This window comes from Aspergillus multicolor (assembly GCF_047715735.1).
Source record: "Aspergillus multicolor strain CBS 133.54 unplaced genomic scaffold BDW74scaffold_45, whole genome shotgun sequence".
NCBI classification, from domain to species: domain Eukaryota; kingdom Fungi; phylum Ascomycota; class Eurotiomycetes; order Eurotiales; family Aspergillaceae; genus Aspergillus; species Aspergillus multicolor.
This window is the reverse complement of record NW_027395996.1, coordinates 169,443-188,484: the sequence shown is the minus strand read 5'-3', so window position 1 is coordinate 188,484 and position 19,042 is coordinate 169,443. Positions and strand designations below refer to the sequence as shown.

The 19,042-nt window shown below is 53.4% G+C and overlaps 7 protein-coding genes across 7 annotated transcripts; 2 read left to right on the top strand and 5 right to left on the bottom strand.

The window, feature by feature from the left end:
* Positions 1 to 327: 327 nt before the first annotated feature.
* cox10 (protoheme IX farnesyltransferase) lies at positions 328 to 2,186 on the bottom strand. Its single transcript, XM_073726035.1, has one exon. It carries the CDS (start codon positions 2,126 to 2,128, stop codon positions 611 to 613), a length of 1,518 nt encoding a protein of 505 aa, XP_073578521.1. The 5' UTR covers positions 2,129 to 2,186; the 3' UTR covers positions 328 to 610.
* BDW74DRAFT_163004 (putative monosaccharide-P-dolichol utilization protein) lies at positions 2,187 to 3,404 on the top strand. Its single transcript, XM_073726034.1, has 2 exons — positions 2,187 to 3,016; positions 3,066 to 3,404. Exons 1-2 carry the CDS (start codon positions 2,390 to 2,392, stop codon positions 3,360 to 3,362), a joined length of 924 nt encoding a protein of 307 aa, XP_073578520.1. The 5' UTR covers positions 2,187 to 2,389; the 3' UTR covers positions 3,363 to 3,404.
* An 11-nt stretch (positions 3,405 to 3,415) lies between these two features.
* Positions 3,416 to 4,697, bottom strand: med8 (RNA polymerase II mediator complex subunit MED8). Its single transcript, XM_073731848.1, has 2 exons — positions 4,242 to 4,697; positions 3,416 to 4,149 (listed from the first exon to the last, which is right to left on the bottom strand). The coding sequence occupies exons 1-2, from the start codon at positions 4,364 to 4,366 to the stop codon at positions 3,480 to 3,482; spliced, it is 795 nt and encodes a 264-aa protein (XP_073578519.1). The 5' UTR covers positions 4,367 to 4,697; the 3' UTR covers positions 3,416 to 3,479.
* Positions 4,698 to 5,162: 465 nt separating this feature from the next.
* Positions 5,163 to 6,424, bottom strand: BDW74DRAFT_183435 (uncharacterized protein; the record flags this gene model as incomplete). Its single annotated transcript, XM_073730520.1, has 3 exons — positions 5,163 to 5,803; positions 5,848 to 6,099; positions 6,154 to 6,424. 3 exons carry the CDS (start codon positions 6,422 to 6,424, stop codon positions 5,163 to 5,165), a joined length of 1,164 nt encoding a protein of 387 aa, XP_073578518.1.
* Positions 6,425 to 7,679: 1,255 nt separating this feature from the next.
* Positions 7,680 to 9,139, bottom strand: BDW74DRAFT_107753 (uncharacterized protein). The gene is made up of 2 exons (XM_073721682.1): positions 8,606 to 9,139; positions 7,680 to 8,469 (listed from the first exon to the last, which is right to left on the bottom strand). The coding sequence occupies exons 1-2, from the start codon at positions 8,861 to 8,863 to the stop codon at positions 7,714 to 7,716; spliced, it is 1,014 nt and encodes a 337-aa protein (XP_073578517.1). The 5' UTR covers positions 8,864 to 9,139; the 3' UTR covers positions 7,680 to 7,713.
* A 3,768-nt stretch (positions 9,140 to 12,907) lies between these two features.
* BDW74DRAFT_107689 (HET domain protein) lies at positions 12,908 to 15,602 on the top strand. Its single transcript, XM_073721680.1, has one exon. The coding sequence runs from the start codon at positions 13,283 to 13,285 to the stop codon at positions 15,593 to 15,595; it is 2,313 nt and encodes a 770-aa protein (XP_073578516.1). The 5' UTR covers positions 12,908 to 13,282; the 3' UTR covers positions 15,596 to 15,602.
* Positions 15,603 to 16,996: 1,394 nt separating this feature from the next.
* BDW74DRAFT_188931 (uncharacterized protein) lies at positions 16,997 to 18,826 on the bottom strand (the record flags this gene model as incomplete). Its single annotated transcript, XM_073731847.1, has 4 exons — positions 18,655 to 18,826; positions 18,348 to 18,598; positions 17,395 to 18,128; positions 16,997 to 17,313 (listed from the first exon to the last, which is right to left on the bottom strand). Exons 1-4 carry the CDS (start codon positions 18,793 to 18,795, stop codon positions 16,997 to 16,999), a joined length of 1,443 nt encoding a protein of 480 aa, XP_073578515.1. The 5' UTR covers positions 18,796 to 18,826.
* Between the last annotated feature and the right edge of the window lie 216 nt (positions 18,827 to 19,042).

Below are 19,042 nucleotides of genomic sequence, written 5' to 3'. Positions count from 1 at the left end.
GCCTTATAACCGACTGAATATATCTATGAAGAACGTCATCCCTCCAGACCCACGCATTTCCTAGCGCCATGGTAAGCGGGAGCAAGTCCGGCACAGCAATGAAGAAGAGACTATCGCATAGAGGAACTTTTCGTTCCAAGTAAGGCCGCGCTGCATTGCGCCGGGTAGAGATGGAGGGGACGCAACACGATGGGCGGCCTTTTATGCTGATAGAGAGCATGCAGGATAAGCTGGAAGAGCTCTTGGTCGTCGTAGCCAAACGAAAGAGGTGAATGGTTGATCGTCGATCATGCTAATTTGTATAAATGAGGTGTTATTGGTCTGAACAAACTTTGCTTGAGATTGTGCTGTCTGCGTGCTATTTTTTGGTGCCACATTGATCAATTCGTTGACATCCCTAAGAGAATGTTTATACTTTCATGCAACCTTAGCCGTGGGCAAATAGCAGATAAATAAGCCCAGTACTTGGACTGTCGTATTCAGCAACATATATATGTACATCTAGTCAGATCAAGAACAAAAACACACCATACCCTATGCAAAACGCCATCCCTTACCAAAACAATGTAATACAGGCTGAGAAGAGAAGTGAGGCCAGGACTGAACCTGATCAAGCAACAGGACTCGACCGGCTGGCAGGGCTCTGTTCGATGGCCTTTCCAGAGACCTCCTCGTAGTATACATAATCGTCATCGTCATCCTCAACCGGCTGGCCGAAGATACCTCCCCAAACGCCGTCCCAGAGGCCCTTCTTCGTAACTAGTGCGCCAACAAGAAGGATAGGTAGCTGCCAGATACTGGCCCAGAACAAGCCTCGAGCAGTACCATTAGCACCTTGGTGCTTCCAGAACCCATAAGCCTCTTTCGTCAGCCAACCGTTCGCAACTGTGCTGCTAACCAAGAAGCCATGTCCTACGATGCCTGTCCACCAAAGGCCAATCGATAGAGGAAACATGAGAATTGAGTAGCGCAGGGCAACACGAGCGTTGCGGGCGGGGTTAGTCCAGCAAAGCATCTTGTACCCGGCTCCTTTGTATTCCTCGCGAATAGTGTGGGATAGGGCGTTGAAATGAGGAAATTGCCAAGCAAAGAGGATACCTCCAAGAAGCCACCCTCCTAGACTATTCTCGCCGAAGAGCATGTCCCGCCATGTGTCATGTCCAGTCGTTGCTGCTTGTCCGGCTGCGGCGACCCAACCCATCATCGGAGGGATACCACCCACCACCGCACCAACCCAAGTATTGATCACATGCATTCGCTTCAATGGCGTGTAGACAAACGCATAGAGCGCAATATTAGCGGCCGACAGTCCGGTTACTGTGGCGTTCGTTCCAATGTATAGCAGACCCAGCCCTACGGCGGCCGTTGCGATGGCGAAGAGAACGGCAGCTCGTCGGGTGACAAGACCACGCACAAGAGGCCGGTTACGCGTTCGCGACATTTGAGCGTCGTACTTGGGTTCGAAGATCATGTTCAATGTATTGGCGCTGCAGGCGGAGAGGAATGTCCCGGTAGTCAAGTAGAGGAACGTCAAGGTAGAGGTAGAAAGTGTAGGAAGCGGAGCGATTGTAGGGTCGAGCGCGAGAATAGATGTCACCGGGTATATTCCATATGCCGAAGTCGTCGAGAGCAAGACCAAGAATGAGAGACGGGGTTTCGTGAGAGCAAAGAAAGCGGCCAGCTGGCGGCGCAGCGAGGTTTTGGGGAGAGTCGACGAGAAATTCGACAATTGCGCGGACGCATCTGGTGGTATTACCGGTTCGGAGCCATTGTTCTGTGCCGCCGCTTCCTTTAAGCGCTTTCGTCGGCGATGAGGCAGCTCCGCTCGCTCCGGTGCGGTGCTAGAAATCGAGGGCTCGCGGGTCGGCTGGCTTGGGGAGTTGTTGGGCGAAAGTGAGGTAAACAGCGCTGGTTGCGGAGGCAGGTTTGTCTCGCCCTTATGCGAGGAGAAGTACGTCTTGTTCAGAGGCGTTGACGGTGACTGTCCAGTAACGGTGGATTGCAATCGCGAGATGATGGAGAGTTTGTTGACTGCGGGGAGTATCGGACGATTGCTATGGAGGTATTGGGAGCACAAAGACGACCCTCGAGCCGCTCCTAGCCTCCGCAAAGAGGACCGGAGGATCATGACGGCAGATGAGCGCCTGCGATTGACAGTGGAATGCACTGTTGAGGTCCGTTGTTGATATCAAGCCAGAGACGGCGCGGGAGAAAATGGTCGGCTTGGCGGGAGAGACCAGAAGCGCAGCTATTTTCGGAAGGAGCCACTAAGAACCCGCAGATGGTCATCGTACCACGCTTTTTCTTGTGTTGTCAGCTTCCCCTCCTCCAAACTTTTAGCTCCAGAGGCAAACTCCTTTAGAGCTCTAGCTCATCGTCTGCCGCCGTCATGGATGCCCTTCAAAAGACTCTCGTCGATCCTCTTCAGCCCTACCTTCGCCCCGTCGTCGCGTCGGTCCCGCAACCTGTCCACGATGCGATTGTCTCTCTGATCGGATCGAACTGCCACGACACGCTTGTTGTCAACCTTGACCTTGCGGAGAACCCCGAATGTACATCTCTCGCGATCTCGAAGGCCCTCGGAATCGGTATTGTCGGCGCCAGTGGAATCGTCAAGGTTCCCCAGATTCTCAAGCTCATCCGATCCGGTTCCTCTGCCGGCGTGTCCTTTGTGTCGTACGCGCTTGAAACCGCTAGCTTGCTCATCACGCTGTCCTACGGAGTACGCAACCAGTTCCCATTCAGCACCTATGGCGAGTCCGCATTTATTGCCGCGCAGGATGTTTTGGTGGGGGTGTTAGTCTTGACATATGCCGGTCGATCCGCGGCTGCGGCTGCCTTCGTTGCTGTCGTGGCAGCGAGCATTTACACCCTGCTGGTTGATACGACTATCATTGATGCGCAAACCATGGCCTACCTTCAGGCTGGCGCAGGAGCTCTGGGCGTCGCCAGCAAAGTGCCCCAGATTCTCACTATCTGGCAAGAAGGCGGAACTGGACAGCTTAGTGCTTTCGCGGTATGACAAGCTTGATCCGAGACCCTCGAAAGTATGCTAATGTTAGTAGGTGTTCAACTACCTCGCAGGCTCCTTGTCCCGTATCTTCACCACTCTCCAGGAGGTCGACGACAAGCTCATTCTGTACGGATTCCTCGCCGGTTTTACCCTGAACCTCGTCCTCGCGACCCAGATGCTGTACTACTGGAACAGCCCTACGAAGACTGAGAAGAAGGAACAAAGAGCGAACAGGCCTGGCCGCCCAGCCCAGGTTTATTCTCCCATCCCGTCTTCGGCCTCCTCTTCGGCGGCATCGCCCTCCCCGAAGCCATCGGGCAGGACGCCCACAACCCGTCGACGCGGTTAGATCGTTCAAGATGGTTGATTCTGCTTTTTTTTTTTTTTTTTTGTTGTCATAACATTTCGAAATCCGGATGCGCATATAATAGATACTAATATCAAACGCTTTCCATATTTTTGCATCTTACCGCACCGCCGGCAGTATACCCGTAGTCATGTACCGTAGGATATCGTTCATCGGCACCACAGGCGAAACCTGCTCCCCAGCCACAGCACCCGCATTCTCACTGGCACCCTCGGCCTTTCCACCAAAATCAAGATCCATCTCCTCATCCTCTTCCTCGCTCTCCTCATCATCCTCCAAAACCCTCCTCAACCCCAATTCCGCAACAACCCTCTCAATCCCCCTCTCCCTCTCCTCCAACGTAAAATTCCCACCCCAAGTCCTCTTCCTCGCCTCCGCATTCGCCTCAACAGGGGCCCACTCCCACAACGCCGCAAGATCCCCCTCGCTCAGCCCGCCCGCCCCAGCCCCCGTAACCCCAGCCCCCAGTCCACCCGCCGTAGCCGAGGGCAGCGTCGCGAACATCCCGCCAGTACCAGTACTACTTGAAGACGCCGCATTCTGCGTAGCGGCGTTATCGGCTTTTCGGCCGCGAGATACCCAGTCTTCAACCCGTGGGTCGAGTTTCGTGCGCAGGAGTTGTTCCAGTGTATTCCCGTGCGTCTTTGTAGGGAATTCTGGGGCGGGGAGGGCGGAGATGCTTCGAAGGAGCTCGTGGTTCTCTGAGAGGTGGGTGGAGATGCTTTGGAGGTTATTTGAGATGATGCTGGCTTGGGTTTGGAGGGAAGGCCTGTCCGCCGCAAAGAATCGTTAGCTTTGGATTGTGAGCTACGGAGGGAGAGAAAGAAGGGAAGAGGGGATAAAGAGAGAGATGTGGTATACCATGATGGTAACGGGTCAGATTGGTTTAGACTTGTGATTAGGGAGCCCAGCGAGTGTGTGAGTTGGATTAGGCGTTGGCGGGATTGCTCCAGCGTTTTGATTTGGTCCGGGGAGGGGGTTGTCATTTTGGATTGATGGTTCTTCTTGGCTCTTTTCTGGCTTAGGAGAAGGTAGGTGCACGTAGATAGTGTATGAGCTGAGAAGAGCTCGTCTTAGGTCGGAGCGGTCGATTGAGCTGCTCGCGAAGTGAGAGAGGTGAGGGGAGAAAGTTGAAAACAGCTCCGGAGCTGAGGTCTCGATCTCCGCACGCACGCACCACCCACGCCCCTCCGTACCCTAGGTTCCAAGTCCAACAGTGTCACCAGCTACCTATTCCGCTCGCCATGAAATTTTCATCTATACAACGATATTTATAGAAAGAAGTCTCTTGGTCGCGCGTCTTGGGAGGTGAATATGCTAAATATATCCTCTTGGCCTTGGGCTGTTGGTGCAGTAGCCTGAAACGAGCCGGCGCGTAGTCTGCCAGCCTGCCCAGGCGCCAGCGATTCTGGGAATATATAGTCTGCTCCCCATTTTTCCTGTTGCCGGGCCTGAGCAGATTCCTGCTAGGATTTCTTTTTACTTTGCAAAGCGTGCGATATGGTCCAAGCGTTTCGTATTAACTAATTAGTCTTCGTTCCAGGGTATCTATTCAACGTACATTCAACGTTCAACAGTGCAACAGGCATGGCATGATATGATATACGTGAGAGTCGATGAGGGTTCGTGGGGGTATAACAAGAAATGACGGGGGAGGGTCACATGGGGATGAATGCAACCGGACGCTGGTCTCACAACGCACATATGCAACAAGGAAGACAGGCAAACCTGACTGGGACAGGTTAAGGGCTCAACAACACAAGGCAACACGAAGAGAGACGATCACTCCTGCCTCCCCTTCCCATTACCTGGCGGCGGCGGGAAATACATCTGCTGCTCAAACTGCTGGGGATAAGGCTGCGGATACGACTGCACATGCGACTGCGGCCCCTTCTCCTCCGGCGAATACGCAGTCGACGGCGATGCGATAACCGGCTCAACAGCCTTCGAGTATCCGACCTCCTGCCCGCGCCCGTCATTATCGACGAAGCCGAAGCCGAAGCCAAAGCCTGGCGATTGCGCATACTGAGGATGCTGCTGTGACTCTGGCGAGTATATGCCTGGCCCGTACATACCCTGCGCCTGCGCGGGGTACTCCATGGCCCATTGCGGTGTGCTGATACCCGTGTCGTTCCAACGGGCGTGGAGGTGTGCTGGCTGGCGCAGACGACGGGCCTTCTTGCGGCGGGAGCGGATGAAGAAGAAGCATCCTAATGCGAAGATGCAGAGAAGGATCACGAAGCCGAGAATCGGCATTGCGATAATGAGGGCGAGGTTGGAGTTGCCGCCGTCGCCGTCGCCGGAGATGAGGTCGGCTGAGGAGGAAGGGAGGAGGGACTCGGAGAAGATGCGGCTTGGGGTGATGGGGAATTCTTGTTCGGTGGGTGTTTGGAAGTGGCAGTTGTAGCGGAGGGACTCGAGGACTGCATTGGTTAGTGAGGTAAGGTGACAGGGACGCGTGACATACAGTTCGCCAGGTATACTTGAGGATGGCTCTCGTCCGACGTCAGATTGTAGCACTTGTTACAGTCGGTGATCTCGTTGTCGGCAAACGAGCCCGTCTCGCACCATGTCTCGATGTTCTCGCCAGAGGGGTTGTCTAAATCGAATTCGACTGCTGGTTCCAGGTCCTCGCATGCCACTGGGCACGAGTTGGAGATGTCGGACACTTTTTCCGGGTAGCCAAAGACGCACGATGAGAAGGCGAAGCGAAGGTTGACTGCCACTGTTAGCTCCCATTACCGTTGACTCCAGGGAAGGAAAGAGCACATACAGAGACCCCATTCAACGTCCGACTCTTTTGACGCGTCGTCCATAAAGTCGCTTTGCAGCTGACATGCAATGCAATCTTCAAACTTCCTGCCTGCTTCGGTACTGTTATACTCACTATCGAGACAGACAATCTCTGACGGCAGTGTATCGTTTGTTGGGCTGCAAGAACTCGCACACGGCGAGCCTGGCGTCGTTCGCAGCCCAGAGGCAAGCCCGATGAGACCGAAGACCGCCCATCTCGAGGCGGACCCAGTCCCAACCGACAAAACCATTGTGAGCTGTCAGGCACAGCAATACTCAAAGCACAGCAAATCCAATATCCAGAGAAAACGCACAAGCGACGGCAAACCTCTCTGTCATCGAAACCGCCCTCCTCCCAGAGAAGGAAAAGTATAATAAGCGAGCGAAAGAGCACTGCAACAGCGTCGTAGATTGACCAAACTCAAAAGACGATACTAGGCAAAGGCAAACCCAGATTCTTAAGTCCAAGTAAACCCAGAACCAGGAAAAGCAGGCTAAAGTCGCACGAATCGATCAGCGCCCAACCGACATCTCGAACTCGAACACCAAGATATCCTCTTCCCGGGATCCCCTGGCAAGAAAAGAATTGGGAAAAAGGCCGGGTGGTGCGATCGGCTCAAGCTCAGTCAAGACTCGACCGGTCAGTGGCCGTCGTGCGATCACAGATGAACGCTGGGGGGCATAAACAAGAGTTGCGTGAGCGTTAGTGCAGCCATCTGGCCCCTCACCGGGCCAGACATCCGGCCAGCAGCTAATCAGGAATTCGAGACATCGGCAGGGGAGCGCAGAGGATGATTGGGGTCGAGTGTGACGAGGTGATTGATGGGAGGAATGGGGGGATTGGGTTGGACGCAGGCGTGGGCGGGGGATGTGATGTGACAAGAGATGCAGAGGGCGGGCTTATGCGCGCTTCGGCACCGTGATTGGATAGCGCTAGATTCCCTCGTACAGTAGTCTGTGACGAGGCAGAGGCGGAGAGAGGTTCGAATTTCGATGCGGTCGGCTAAAGGATTTTGACCTTGAGAGCATATTCAAAGTGTCGGTTGAACGATTGGAAAGCAGGCAAAGTATAGGATTTGGTGGCTACTGTCAGCAATAATAGAAGAAGATCCTCCCGAGGTCGTCACGGAAGTCGGGGAAAGTGGATTTATCGCATAGGAGTGGAGCAGCGATAATAAGCAAGATTTATAAATTAAAGACAGGGTTCATTTGCTTGAATGTTGGTCCGAACTGGCCCTCCACCTTCTCCAATCTCCGTCTCCGTCTCCGTCTCATCTGGGCCCCGCCCCGGGTTTGTATCACCCACCAAGTCCGAATTACATCACAGACAACCACCCAATAAACAAAACGCCACAATGCAGGTTGTATCTTCGCTGGTGGCTAAGGAGACCATGAACAAAAGAGGTAAAAGAACACAAAAAAAAAAGCAGAGTGCGGCACTAACAACGTGGAGTTCGTCCAACATCGGGTAGGTTCATGACTCGGTAGCGTTCTCAAACACAGAGAAAAGCAAATCTCAACGTACAAAGGAAAATTCTGCTTAGCCATACAGGTCGTCGTAAGAGGGGACTAGTTCTTGCGACGCAGTGTTCGGCTCCCCGTCACGGACTTTAGGTCCTTGGGGAGGTTTCTTATCAGGCTGCGCTGGCAGTGGCAGCGGTGGATGCCGTGCGAGTCGCGGATCATCGGCGCTGAAACTAGTTCGCTGCGAACTTGCCGTTCCAGGCACCGAGAAGATAGGATCCGTCGCGGTGCTCTGGCCGCTATATCGCCGCATCCGGGAGGTGACTGATAATGGAGGTGATTTTGATCCACGAGAGTTGGCGTCATCTGTGCCTCGCTTTCGCGGAGACCCAAGGGAAGAGACGTTGTCTCCAGCTTCATCCGCCGAACTGTCCCCAAATTTCTTCTCCTCCCATGATTTCGGTAGAGTAATAGGCTTCGGCTGGACAGGCTGCACCTTGGGAGCCCGGCTCTTGGTCTTTTGCCGTTGTAGTTTCGCATCATAATAGCCCGTAGGCATGTTTAATGAGTTGACTGGCACATCGTTTGCGACGCCCGCCTTGATCCCGTTGAATGTATACGGCTCGGGGGGTTCTACCGGTCGAGGTCCATGGTCGTGATCGAACGAGGCAGCAGACACTGGGCTGGTCTTTGGTGAGGCTCCATACTGGCTCCAAGAGCCCTCGTTGGGCGAGGAAATGGCCATATCACCCCATCGCGAATCGAGCTCCGACGAAATTTTGCGCTTTCTGCGAATTCTATGCATGATGGCCGTCATGATTTTGAGCGGATTCTTCATGTAATGGAGGCCTGCAAAAGGCGAAGATTCAGTCAACATGAGTGCCCTGGAGTATGAGGGTCTATGTGGGCTGAAAAGGGTTGCGAAACATGTTAGGTAAAGACAGGGGCAAAACAGGGGCCACATGCACCTTCACCACACAGTCATGTACAATTCTGTCCTCAACTGTTGACAGCCCCTGTGCGGCGGGCCAAAACCGGCTTGAAAGGGAAGCCAAAGTAGAACAATGCCGCGAGGCTGACCCTCTGCATGGGATGATGCTTCTATCGAAGCATAACCCAGAGGGAACCGCAAGAGCAACAAATGAATCCGTGTCGACGGAAAGGATGACAGGCCCGCATTGAGATCTCCGCGACGACAGCTTGAACAGGCAGAGGCGGCCGGACATTCTTGGGACGATGATCTGATGATGGCGCGGGAGACGCGTACCGGGCCCGACAGTCTGGTTGAGCCCCCCCCTCCTTGTGTTTCCCCGACGGGAGGATTTGAAATCAGCACCTCTTGGAGACGAGTGCAGCGCCCCCGGTGATCACCCGGGAGAATACGCAAACTTTGGGCATCGCGGCGGAATGAAAGCGCCACGACGAGCGGTAAAATTGAACATCACGTCAGATCCAGAAGGTGAGTTGGTAGGCAGACACCGCCGTTCAACCTGCGATGGCCTCCTCGGCGCAAAAAGAGGGGTAACTGAAGTTGCGGCGCAGTCAAGATGCTTGAGAAGACGTCAATCATACTGGTCGAGCAGCTGCAGACCGGCTGACGGTCTGCTTGGCACAGCGCTTCGCCGCAATGTCTGAGCAGGGGTTGGAGGGGGAAGCAGAGCGATGCAACCTAGCAACGAGGCCATGAGGGGTGACCGGGGCTGCTGGAGATGAGTCTGACCAGGGTCTGATGGATTTGCCGGGGTCTAAATGGAAAGTTGACGAGGTCTTGACCAGGATCAGCCGCCAGTCAGAAACCAGGCAAAGTGTTGGGAGAGCCCCAAACTAACACCGAGGCGGCTCCCTGAGTGGAGGGCAGGCGGCCGCTGGAAGAACAAGCAGCGGATGATCGCCAATATGGCAAATGCTCTTCGTATTCGTCTTGAATCCTCCAGTCTGTCAGGGCAGAGTAATTTCCAGGAACGACTCTTCATGACAACAGAGTCAGGAGGGACTAGGCAAGCCATAATGCTTAGATATTCTTGTGAGGCTTGGTCGGAGTTTTGAAGTGGCCTGACTGAGCTCGTTCCCTTTCCAGGCAAGCTCTGATCTCGCTAAACCGGGTCTTGAATTGGGCACGGACTGCCGATCTCCCTCTGCCACTACTGTCTGTCAGTCACACCATCAACCGAGACTCAACGAACATCTTGACCCACCGGCCGCTATCTAACCGACTACGAAGTGTCTTACGGGGGATGGTCTTGCAGTTGGAGTAATTACGCCGCTTCAGCGGTAATTACATCTCGCTTTAGATACCCAATCTGTGCTTGGAGAGTCGCGACACCTTCTGATGGCGTGAGCCGCGTCCAGGGTTTCCGTTGAATCACACATCTCCAACTCCCTGCATACCCGCCAGAGCTTGTGCAAAGAGCCTAGACACGCCAATTCTTGAATTTTCCCTCAAGCAACAGAGACTAGTCCTTGGCCATGATTCGGTGTTGGCCATTATTCCTTCCCCTAAGCGCTCTACGGAGTACTAAATCCCGTTCTCGACGGTCCGAACTGTGATGATCTCCTGATATCTTTCAATCAGGAACGTACAAGTCGTGGCCGTGGAGAATACCCATACGAATTACGTTCTGGGCCTTAAATGCGCGTGGCCGGATATGTCAGGTAGCACAGTCTCAATCTAACCCCTTGCGAGCATGGCAACACCAATCCCCGCCCGAAAGATTCCGGGGTGACGACCACACGACTCGAGCGCAAAGGACGGGACGGGATCACCCTTATTTACTCGTGCGGCGAAATTCTGACCCAGGGTCACCTCGAGACCCGGTCGGGCCAGGTCTTTGCCACGAATGCAAAACGTCTGGTGAATTACCCCAGGGTGCTACCCGGATCAGGGCGCTCATGGGAAGGACCAGGGGCTATGGTAGCCCTAGCCTCACTACGGTACCCGGATTGAGGTACTTCCTCTCAGATTCCAGGTTGATTCCTATGAATTTGCTCCAGCAAAACCCGAGGAATTTCCTATGATCATGAATGTTATGCACCGGCTCTAGACATATGATACTTGGGCTGCGCGAGGAGATGACACAGGGATTGGTATCTCTCCCCATCCAATCCGTCTCACTGGTGTCGGCCATCTTTACTCTAAGGCAACTCTCTTAGACGGATTTTTCCTGGCGCCATTGGGAGCACGTCAGAAATTGACCGTCCTTCAGCCTATGAGAAATCCAGGATTAGTGCTCCCTCTTCCTTCTATGACCAGAAATCTGTCTCTTATTCTTCTTCCGGAACTTGGCTTTTGTCAAGACCGAGCTACTCTATCCTAGTCTAGCATATGCCAGCCTTCCGAAGATCCATTATGACATTCTTCGACACCGGCTGACCCAATATGAGCTCTACCCTTCTGTGCTACAGAGGTTCGAACCATGGCCCAACCCGAACCACCAGATCGAGGACTGATGAATTTCTTCGAGAGCAGAAACCGGCTGTTCAACCTATTATACAAGAGCGTCCAAACGCCCAAGCCCTACACAAGGCAAATTGCAGTTTCAGCCACGACCTATACCTACGCCCTGTCTCCTAGGTCGCTGAGCCTCTCCTTCCCCAAGTGTTTCAAGACATTGCATGTCAAGGAGGAGCACTGCATTCTATCTGACTGAGGCGAGGCTGTCCTGTTGAGGTCTAGGAGGATCAAGTATGATTGACAGCGATGCTATCAGGATCTTTAAGCTCAATCACACCCAGAAGCTTGTCGGCCGGAGCTTCCCCTCTCCTCCGTGCTCCAAGCCAGAAGGTTGCACCTCCAACCCATTTCAGCCTCACCCAACTGTGGTCTAATTCTTGGATACTCCATACATTCTGCATTCCCATCGTGACGAGTATGGGACTGCTTGGCACTGCGAGCCTCGCTAATGCCAGGTTTACCTCAGGTAATCCTGCATGATACGAGGCCAGCATGGGGTTGCAGAAAGCAATCAATAATGCTATCAATATTGAAACTCTGTACTACCACTCCCTTGCCACAGTAAGCTCGCTGGCGGGCAGTACAGCGAATGATGCTTACATGATATGTTGTGTAATGGCTGGGCAGCGAGGTCAGATTCTATTCGCCGTATAATTGCCCAAGAGCCTCAGGTTTGCCATACCCTCCAATCTAGGAGGCCGAAAGAACTGGCGAGACACGTGGACCAACCATGACCCGGCTGGTTATGAGGCATTAGCAAACCAGACAACCGTTGCCCTAACACCAAACTGTGGACATATCGCCGAGCAAGACGGCTCCTCATCTTGGTGCTCAGTATAGAATCCCCGCTTCTACCTAGGTACCGGGGCAAGACTTGCTCAGTGAAGTGGAACCGTACATAGAGTTAATACCTGCCTGTGCACCACCCCACATTTTAGAAGAGGCAAATCTACTAGTCAGACAGGGTCCAAGAAGCCATGAGGCCGCCAGGCGCACCGTGCTCTACTACCTATATCTAAGCACAAGCATTCCGAGATTTCGAACAAAGAAACGCACCGCCACTGACGTTCAAATGACCCGAGAATGTTGGCACCCAGCTTTAAAGCATGGATATCTGCCTTTGTTTGGACTGAGATATCTAGATGAAATCGCAAAGTCGGGAGGACCTCGCGACAAAAGACAACAAACAAACGTTCGCGCTGTGCCTGCGCCGACGATAAATAATAACTTCAGAACCAAGACTCTCAGAAAAAGAGAAAGACCAGATCCACATTCAGCTCACCGTGCCCAAAACCCCCATCGAGGACTCAGTCGTATCCGACATCACGGGGCGTCTCCAGAAGATCCATCCCGATACAACTCTCACCTCGGTCGACCAGGGCGATCGCACACTCTTCTTCCTGTGCCCGGCCCCCAACTACCAAGTCCACTGCAATTTCGGTGAGCTCTTTGGAGAATGGCTGGACACTCGAGCGGGATTGATTACCATTTACAATATCATCCTCGGTCGTGGATGAGTGTTTGGTTTGCGCCCCTGCTATGACGGGACGGCTGTTTTGCTGCTCCCCGCCACTACGGGCCTGAGAGTGATGCTTGCCTATGATGAACGCCAATTGCTGGATGGTTGTGCGATGTCGGGAGTCGGTGATGCAGGGCCCAGATGGTGGTTGAGGGCACTATCGGTATAGCCCATTTTAGGGTTGGAGAGGATATTGATCGCAATGCTACTCGCATACCTCCCCTTCTGCTTAACCCTGGCAGTAGACTCGAGTAGTGTGCATGCACCGCGTATATGGTACCATGTGCGGCGTAGGGGCTCGGGCCCCGCCCCTACAACACGGAGTAGTAGAAAGGTAGTGGCTGGGCGAATGAGGGGGATTCGGATTCGGCCCCCAAGGGCTCAACATAAGCTGAACCCTGCAACGGTAAGAAGATACAGAGCACTACTTATCATGTGCATGACATTTATAGCCAAAACACCATGTCTGGTCGTGCTTTCAAGTAGAGGAATCCGGGCCAGTCATTCTTTTGGTGAGACGATTACCCAACCCAATATAGGCTACGCGAGGTCCTTTCACTTTTGTGTTTCTGGTTCTGGGTAAAACTCGACCCGAAAGGTTATGGAAGGCCCCGGGCCGGCTGGTAGCGACTGATCTTGACATGCACAAACTGACGGACCACAGAGACCGCTATTATGAAGTTCGACCTCGGCCTGAAAACCTCCTCAGCTCCCAGGAAGCGCAACGTGACAGGATGGAATATCCAACTTGGCGTCGGGAAGGAAGCGTGCACGCAATTCGAGGTCGTGGTTCTTGATACCTCTGGGACTAAAGAAGTCCACTCCCTGCATTCTCCTCCACTAAAGGTCGTGAAGCACACCATCGACGAAGCTGTTTTCGCGGATATCGCGAGTGGGACATTCAACCTCGCAGACAATACGCTCCGTATTCTTCTACGTGCTAGCAATGGCACGGAATGGAGCACGAGTATGCTAGTGCACGGCGACCTCCTGATCGTCCCAGCGCAGCAGTGCCAACTGGCTGAGATCTTCATTGCGCTTTGCGAGGCGTGTCGAGCCGGGTCTGGGCCTGCAAAGCTGCAACTCGCTGATGAAAAGACTGAACCTCAAATGTGTGCCGCTCCATTCTGCCAGGTTGGTGGGATGGTGCAGGTTTATGACGGTGATCATTTTGATGGCAACCTGGGGTGTGAGAAGGACGCATTGCTGCCGGTTGCCGTGAGCTACACGGAAAACGAGACGCTCTGGACTGACCATGGCCCACAAAGCGTGGAAGCCACCATTGACATCCTCTCCAGCCTCGCCGAGAAGGAGACAGTCCATATCGCGAACACATGCGGAGCCTCAAATCCAAGCTGCAGCATCCTGCTACCAGATACCATAATATGGTGGACACGCGAGATAACCCAGGAAGCCCCGCAGCGTCAACACCCCAAGCCAGCAAACTGGGGCGGAATACAAGACGCCTGGCGAAACTACAAGAACCTCCGGGAGTCGAAAGAACGGGCAAAGGTACTGCCGCCTGCAGTAACAACAGCGGCACCGCGAGTCCACGGCTCAGTGATGAAGTTCGCACGGGAAAGCAAGCGCGACGCCAGCGCAGTCAATCCCTTAAGGTTGATACACGTTCCTACACAAGACGTAGTGCGGACCGACGGGCTTGAGAGCAAACGATACGCCGCGATCTCGTATACCTGGAGCCAGCTCAGCAAAGACGAACTGCTGGAGCTCGCAACGTCCCGCGCAATGGAGCTAGGGTATGAGTATATTTGGATCGACCAGTTTTGCATTGATCAAGGAAACAAGAAAGAGAAGAATGCAGAGATTAAGCGGATGAGGGCGTACTATAAGGACGCGACGCAGGTGCTGGTGCTCCTGCCTGACGTGACGAGCCTGGCGAGGTTCGATGTCGTCTCGGCTAACCAGCTGATACAAGTGGACGCAGCACTCAATGCATCCAGGAATGTCCTGAAAGAGTTTGCGTCCTGCCGATGGCTGAAACGAGTCTGGACGTTCCAAGAGGCATGGGTCGCAAGACAATGCGTACTGTGTACGCGCGAGCAAATTCTCGACGGGACAGTACTCGATGCCCTAAGTGGACTTCTCAAGTATGAGACTGTCAATAGACCGCGCTTGATGTGCATCTCAAGCAAAATGATAGCCAGCCCCGTGGTCACGAACCCCAACATCCTCGTCTGGGACGGATGCCTGCGACCGCGACAGGCATATATTGGATCGCTCGAGAAATCGATATTTCGGAGCCACGATGAAGACCACAACCCGCGGCGGCTGACGCTCGTCCAAGCCTGGGAAGCATCTAGCGGACGAGACACGGAGAACGAGGAGGACAGGGTGTACGCTCTTCTTTCGTCCGTAGAAGGTGGAGACCAAGTCACAGTGAACCGTGGACGCTCGCTGCTAGAAGTCATCCAGGACTGTGTAGAAGCAGGAATTGTCACAGCTGATATCCTCGCCGGCGATAGCCCATCGACCGTGTCCGATCGGTGCTGGGCGCCAGATCTCACGGGCTCAGGCCCACAGCAGCCATTGCGAGTTCGGGCTGGGAACGAGAATCTCCCGCCCTTGGTCTGGCAGGGAGGCAGGGTATTGGTGATGGGGAAGTTCCTGCCTCTGCACAAGGTCTCTGCCTGGATGAACATCATCCAGAATCACGACTACCGGCCTAGTGCTGTGCAGCGGTCTGAATCGAGTGACCAGCCCTGGACGGAGTTTTATAAAGGGACGTATCAGAACAATTGGATCCTGTCGGAGATGATCGGGCTTGATTTTTTGCTTGTGCAGCCGATGCAGGGGTCCACGCAGACTGTGATCGTTTGGGGGAAGAAGATGCCTGATGGATCCTTTCACCGGAAGAAGGGCTATATTGTGCTGCTGAAGCAGGGTGGGATAGACTGGATGCAGGACAGCTATGCGGTAGAGATTGGAGCAAGTCCGTGGTTTATGATTCAGAATGGAGGAAATCAATAGAATAAAATAGCAGTTAATGCAAGATTAACCAAGGCCCAGTTAGGAGAGGCCCTCCATAGAGTCCATGCTGGGCGCGAGGCTCTAGGCGCGAGGCTCTAGCTGTCCACCTCCACATCGACCTCCCAAAGAGTTTATCTGTATCCATATTGTCTGTATTCATCCATTGAATCGTCTGAACCCTGGTCGGAATCCACGTCGTCGTCATACCCCTCGGCTGCCCCAGACAAAGCAGAGAGCCGGTTTAATGTCCACTGCATGCTTAACAATTGCATGGACGGGAGAGGCCACCTCTGGGGGTCCGGAGTTCTCAGATTCAATACATAGCCTGACTCAATGTCCTTTTTGGTTTCCATGTTCTGGAAGAAGGTACGTCGCCGATTCGCACAAAGCTCTTCGTGTCCACCTGCATCGATAACCCATGGGATTCAACATCGAGGGCATGTCCGTTATCCTTTAACCCTAGTGACTTCAGACCAAATCTGGCGTTGTTCCAGAGGGTATGCACATGGGGGGCAAGGCAAAGCAGTGTGGATTCCAGTCTGTCAAGTTCTCGAGGCAGTTGACATCTGCAAGCCAGAGACACGCATACCGTCCATGGTCAACAAAAAAAGGGATGGTTCCTCCCGTCTCCCCTGTTTCAACAGCTTTCTTTATCTCCTGAATGAGCTCAAGGCGTTTTTCATCGCGGAATTCAGGAAATGGATCGGGGTGGTCGCGAGAGTGGGAGTCAGCTGCAGCGAGCGAAGAAGTGGTTTCGACCATGGTCACTATGCAACTAACAAAGGCGGCCACTTGGCTCGTCTCTTCACGGGAGACGAGATACCTAGGTAGGCAGGAGCAACAGACCACAGACAAGACGACTTCGCACAACTCTTGTTGACGAAGTAGGGACAACACAAGCAGGGATGACCACTTGGCTCAACCCTGTCTCTTTGAGTAAGTTAGAGCCAACAATACCAAGTAGAGATCACAGAAAAGCGGGACGCGATGGCGCTGAGATGGTGTTGGGATGCAGGAAGTGGAAGATGCAGAAGGATGCACCCGCAAGTCGAACTTGAAGGCGAGACTAGGCCCTACTCGAGTCACGGCTCGGAACAAGTTTTCGACCAGTGTCGAGAATGAGTAATTCGCAGTGGCCGTGTGATAGGGAGTTCGGAATTGTGCTGCTTGAACACGGGGGTAAAATAACCCGGATGCAGGATAGTTATACGGTGGAGATTGGAGGGAGTCCATGAGTTATGTGATCTGGGAAGGAAAGAGCAACTGAGAAAAAGGCAGATAAGGTAAGAACGGCATTGCGACCCAGGGTTACCATACATCTAACCCTGGAGGTCTACGGTGCGCTATATATATACCAATACATAAGATTAACCCTACGAGGGTCACGGAATGCAAAGCAGATCACATCAACCACCCCCTCCTCCCACTCCTCAGATCCGCGTCCTCGAGTTGAACCCATTTCGTCCTGTGCCACACCTTCCACGATCCAAACAGGAGCCCAAAGACAAGAACAATAATATAGTTCATGAAGAAATTCTCGACGTTCCATGGCGCAAACGCCGTCCAGCCCTGGAAGAGTATGAAGAAGACGGATACTCCGAACCCGATATACGCGCCCAATGGCCAAAAGGCGGCTTTGTAGGGGAGAGTCGAGGTTGGTATGTCCTGGTAGCGGAGGGCTTTGCGGAATCGGATGTGGCAGAAGCATATTGAGGACCCTGTGATTGGATTAGAAGGAGAAATCAGTAGGTGTAGGCACGTATGATCGGAGGGAGGGGGGAAGGCGAGAAGAGACGCACAGGTAATAAATGTCGCGACGCCGGTCATCGAGGTTACCCATGTATACACCTTGCCTGCACAAGAGGACAGGGTCAGCAGGGAAGTAAATCTCACCAAATGGAATGTCAGTAGGGCAACAATGGGCACGCCATTGCGGATCGTATACAAGAAGATCCGCGGCGCAGCACCTTCTCTCGCGAGCCCAAAAAGAGTCCTAGACCCAACATACAAGGCACTGTTGACAGCCGAGAAGATGGAGACAAGGATAATGGCATTGATGGCGTCAGCTCCCGCTACCGTACCAGCTCGTACAAACGCAATCACAAAGGGGGAGCTGGCCGTCTTGGACGTGCGGCTTAAGAGATCCGGGTCATTTGAGGCAACCGTGTTGGTCAGGAAGAAGATACCGCCGATGAATATGACCAGAATACGCCAAATAACGCTTCGTAGAGCTTTCGGAATGTCTCTACCCGGGTTGACGGACTCGCCTGCTGTTAAGCCAATCATCTCGGTTCCGCTGTATTGGAGGGCTGCGAAGACAAATATTTGAAAGACACCCTTGATACGCGTTGCAAAGGGGTCAGGATCCTTGTAGTAGCTAAACCCAATTCTGCGGTCGCCGATAACGCCTGTGGAAATTAGGATTGCGCAGATGAAGAATGCTGCTATGGCAATGACTTTGATTAGGGAAAGCCAGAACTCGGCTTCGCCAAAGGCCCAGACACCGAGGAGGGCGAAAGACATAAATATTGCCCTGGTCTAGTCAGCACTTGGGGTACCATTGTCAAAGGGAGCTTGTACAAACCAAAACACTAATGTTTATCCCCAACGCGGCATGTCAGTCTCCTAGTACGTCAAAACAAGCCCGAGATTATCTACCAGAAGAGCCCCAGTCAGTCCCCGTCAACCAGACACCAAGGTATCACTCCACGTATGGGTAAACGTACTGTACTCTGCCATTATAATCCCTCACCAAAGGAAGAAGTAATTCCAGCCGAGAGCAAAGCCCCATGTTGGGTCAATGAATCTCGTGCTGTAATGCGTAAACGAGCCCGAGGCTGCAATGTATGACGCCAATTCACCTAAGGACTGCATGACCGTCCAGAGAAGGCATCCTAGCACCGCGAAGCAAATGAGCAGCCCGGCAGGCCCGGCAGTCGAGAGCCCCGTTCCCATGCCCATAAAATAACCCGGCCCTATGACACCTCCGATGGCCATCATCGTCTATACTCGTCAGAATATAGGTGTCATCCGGGGCTACAAGTGAGTGCATAACGTACCAAATGGCGCTGCGCCAGGGAGCGGTTGAGATTTTCAGAGGCTCCATTAGTGACCTGGGAACTTTCCTGGATTGACTTTACGTCGTCCTGGCGCTCTGCATCCGTGGCGAGCTTGAAGTCGGCATCTTGCTGGGGAGCCATGTTAGCAGACGACTTCGGTCATGCAATTGTGGAGATACCCGAGTTGGCACAGCCCTCTCCGACCCTTTTAAGATATAGTTAAGGTAATTTAATATGCGTGGCAAATGGGAGGCGCGGGTATTGTCGCGTCGGCGTTTGAACCACCAAGTATGACTCGGCTCATCCAGTCTGACTGGAGCCAACTGTATGGAGAAAGATGGTGGCGGCTAAAGTGTTGGAGATCAGAGTTATCAGAGAGTTTGGCCAT

Bases quoted from the DNA above. Each gene is read 5' to 3' on its own strand.
- BDW74DRAFT_107689 (XM_073721680.1), top strand. From the start codon at position 13,283: ATGAAGTTCGACCTCGGCCTGAAAACCTCCTCAGCTCCCAGGAAGCGC.
- cox10 (XM_073726035.1), bottom strand. From the start codon at position 2,128: ATGATCCTCCGGTCCTCTTTGCGGAGGCTAGGAGCGGCTCGAGGGTCG.
- med8 (XM_073731848.1), bottom strand. From the start codon at position 4,366: ATGACAACCCCCTCCCCGGACCAAATCAAAACGCTGGAGCAATCCCGC. The intron at 4,150-4,241 runs GTATACCACATC...TGCGGCGGACAG, and splicing joins TCTGACCCGTTACCATCATG to GCCTTCCCTCCAAACCCAAG.
- BDW74DRAFT_163004 (XM_073726034.1), top strand. From the start codon at position 2,390: ATGGATGCCCTTCAAAAGACTCTCGTCGATCCTCTTCAGCCCTACCTT. The intron at 3,017-3,065 runs GTATGACAAGCT...TAATGTTAGTAG, and splicing joins GACAGCTTAGTGCTTTCGCG to GTGTTCAACTACCTCGCAGG.
- BDW74DRAFT_107753 (XM_073721682.1), bottom strand. From the start codon at position 8,863: ATGTCCGGCCGCCTCTGCCTGTTCAAGCTGTCGTCGCGGAGATCTCAA. The intron at 8,470-8,605 runs GTGCATGTGGCC...CATTACATGAAG, and splicing joins TACATGACTGTGTGGTGAAG to AATCCGCTCAAAATCATGAC.